At 40.7% G+C, this 2,126-nt stretch overlaps 1 protein-coding gene across 1 annotated transcript in view; it reads left to right on the forward strand.

The window, feature by feature from the left end:
• The first annotated feature begins 1,016 nt into the window (after nucleotides 1–1,016).
• LOC118334813 (LIM/homeobox protein Lhx8-like) overlaps nucleotides 1,017–2,126 on the forward strand; it is a 6,602-nt gene continuing 5,492 nt past the window's right edge. The window contains exons 1-2 of the mRNA XM_035670883.1: nucleotides 1,017–1,324; nucleotides 1,666–1,824. Of these exons, the coding sequence (XP_035526776.1) occupies nucleotides 1,250–1,324; nucleotides 1,666–1,824 (234 nt within the window). The 5' untranslated portion in view covers nucleotides 1,017–1,249. The remainder of the gene's footprint in view (nucleotides 1,325–1,665; nucleotides 1,825–2,126) is intronic.

Consider the following 2,126-nt stretch of genomic DNA (forward strand, 5'->3'; position numbering starts at 1 on the left):
TATTATTATTGTTATTATTGTTATTATTGTTATTATTATTGTTATTATTATTGTTATTATTATTATTATTATTATTATATAGTTTCTGCTAATAATAATTGATTATTGGGTATTGATGAAGGTATTGAATAGGAATAGAACAGGATTCTTGCTTCTTTCCTACAACTTTTCTGACAGGAAATGTTCCTTTATGTTGCTCTGTTGTTTATAGCCTACACAATGTTCATTCATTTTTCTGCTATTTTTTTGATCTTAGAAATAAAGTATTTATAGTCTAATGTTTTAAAATACTGCAAATAAAGAGGTGGAAATCTGAGTGGAAGTGGTTTAAAGAGCCACTGTCCCCCCACTCATTAAGCTTTTCCCCACATATATACAGTGAAAGCAAAAAGAAAGTGACATTACCAATGTGGAGGTTATAGTAATACAGACTATGACTGTATTTAGCAGGCAACATCTGACATTTATTAACAGTTCATATTATAAATGCCAAAACACAACACAGGGCCAGTGCTTCCAGGATGTAGTCTTTGATAATAATTTGGTTCAAGCATTATAATGTAATATAAATTATAATGAACCTATAGGTTCTCTCATAGAGAGAGGTCAGACCAAAAAAAGTGCAACACATCACGGCCTTGCTCGTAGTGCCTGCATTAATATATTCACTATCCAGCCATCAGGATATCTCTGATCATTGCTACATTCAATTATTCCAACAGCCTCTCTCATCCAGAATATAACATGAAGTTGTGGTTTCATTTAAATATGTAGGCTGCTTGTTGGTAATTATTTGGATTCCAGCAGCTACTCTGCGCTCCCAGGAGCAGATGACAGTGTGTGGGTTGAGCTGCTGTTGTCAGGTGAGCGCTCGGTGAATCGCAGTCAGGCTCACCTGCGCCCGGCTCACGGCTCGTTAGCATGCGCACGTGCGCGGCTGAACGCAATTAGTCAGAATGACGTTCAGCTGCGGATTCGATAATTATACACATGTAGACATTATTCTGGCTGGAAGTACTATCGGTTAAACTTCTACAGCAAAGTGAATACGTTGGACCGCAGCACTGAGCCCAGGCCGACACACCACCGCACATAAATGACATAACGGCGCCAACATGAGCGAACATTTGGTTTTGGGGTAACCTTTATAATGAGTGGGGTAATGACGGCGGTTGTCATGGAGATGTGAACGGGACATTAGCCCAGCGGGTCGTCTTTGTGTCTCCCGCATCAGTCTGTCGCTGACACCATGTCGGAGGGAGAAAGGCGGCCGGCGGAGGCGGTTTTCACTCAGCTACAACAGGAAAATATTTTTATCGACACAGTAGGTGTTTTCGGTCTCAAATGAACGACCTTTCTCACGGCTTCCAGGCGTGGGGTAAAGTTTAAAGGCAGAGTGAAAAGTTAAGGCGAAATGTAGCTTGCGACACTGTAGGCGCACTTCAAAGTGCCGCCAAATAAATGAAACAGTAAAACATATTATTAGCTTTTTACTCTTGCAAATATTATGCTAGCCAAACAGCCTCGTTTGAAACCTTTTTTTAGTTTTCAGACATTTTAAAACTGAGGCTTTGTTTTCGTTGACATGATGTCTAGGCATTTTATTAAATGTTTTAAAGTCTTATGTAAGCTGTTGTTACATTGTCGGACTGTTGCCTCTGACAGGGTTCCTCTGGGCCTGATGATATTTTCGAGGACGACTGCTACTCCCCGTCCTCCCTCTCCTCGTCCTCGTCCTCCTCTGTCCCCACTGTGGCCTCCCTGCAGGGCAAATCCCTGTGCGCCTCCTGCGGCCTGGAGATAGTGGACAGATACCTGCTCAAGGTCAGACCGACACACTGGATCAGGACACCATGTCCCTGACAGCACTGCAAAGCTAGGCCTTTAGAACAAGTCGGCAATTAATGTGAGAAAACATTTTAGTCCGGTGTCTTTATTATATTTCGATGTAGACACTTCTTTCTGCTGAGTATTTTTTTCCTTCTTAAAACGAAAGAATAAGACAATTTAAGAGAAATGTAGTTTGTAACTCCTGGTAAGACGAACATTTTCACTGCTGCATCAAAGAAGGACAGACTTGGGCAATTTTAACAGTCTTCGTTATAAAAAAAATAAATTAATAATAA

This window comes from Morone saxatilis, unplaced genomic scaffold (assembly GCF_004916995.1).
Source record: "Morone saxatilis isolate NCDOM2014 unplaced genomic scaffold, NCSU_SB_2.0 Contig23, whole genome shotgun sequence".
Taxonomy (NCBI): domain Eukaryota; kingdom Metazoa; phylum Chordata; class Actinopteri; family Moronidae; genus Morone; species Morone saxatilis.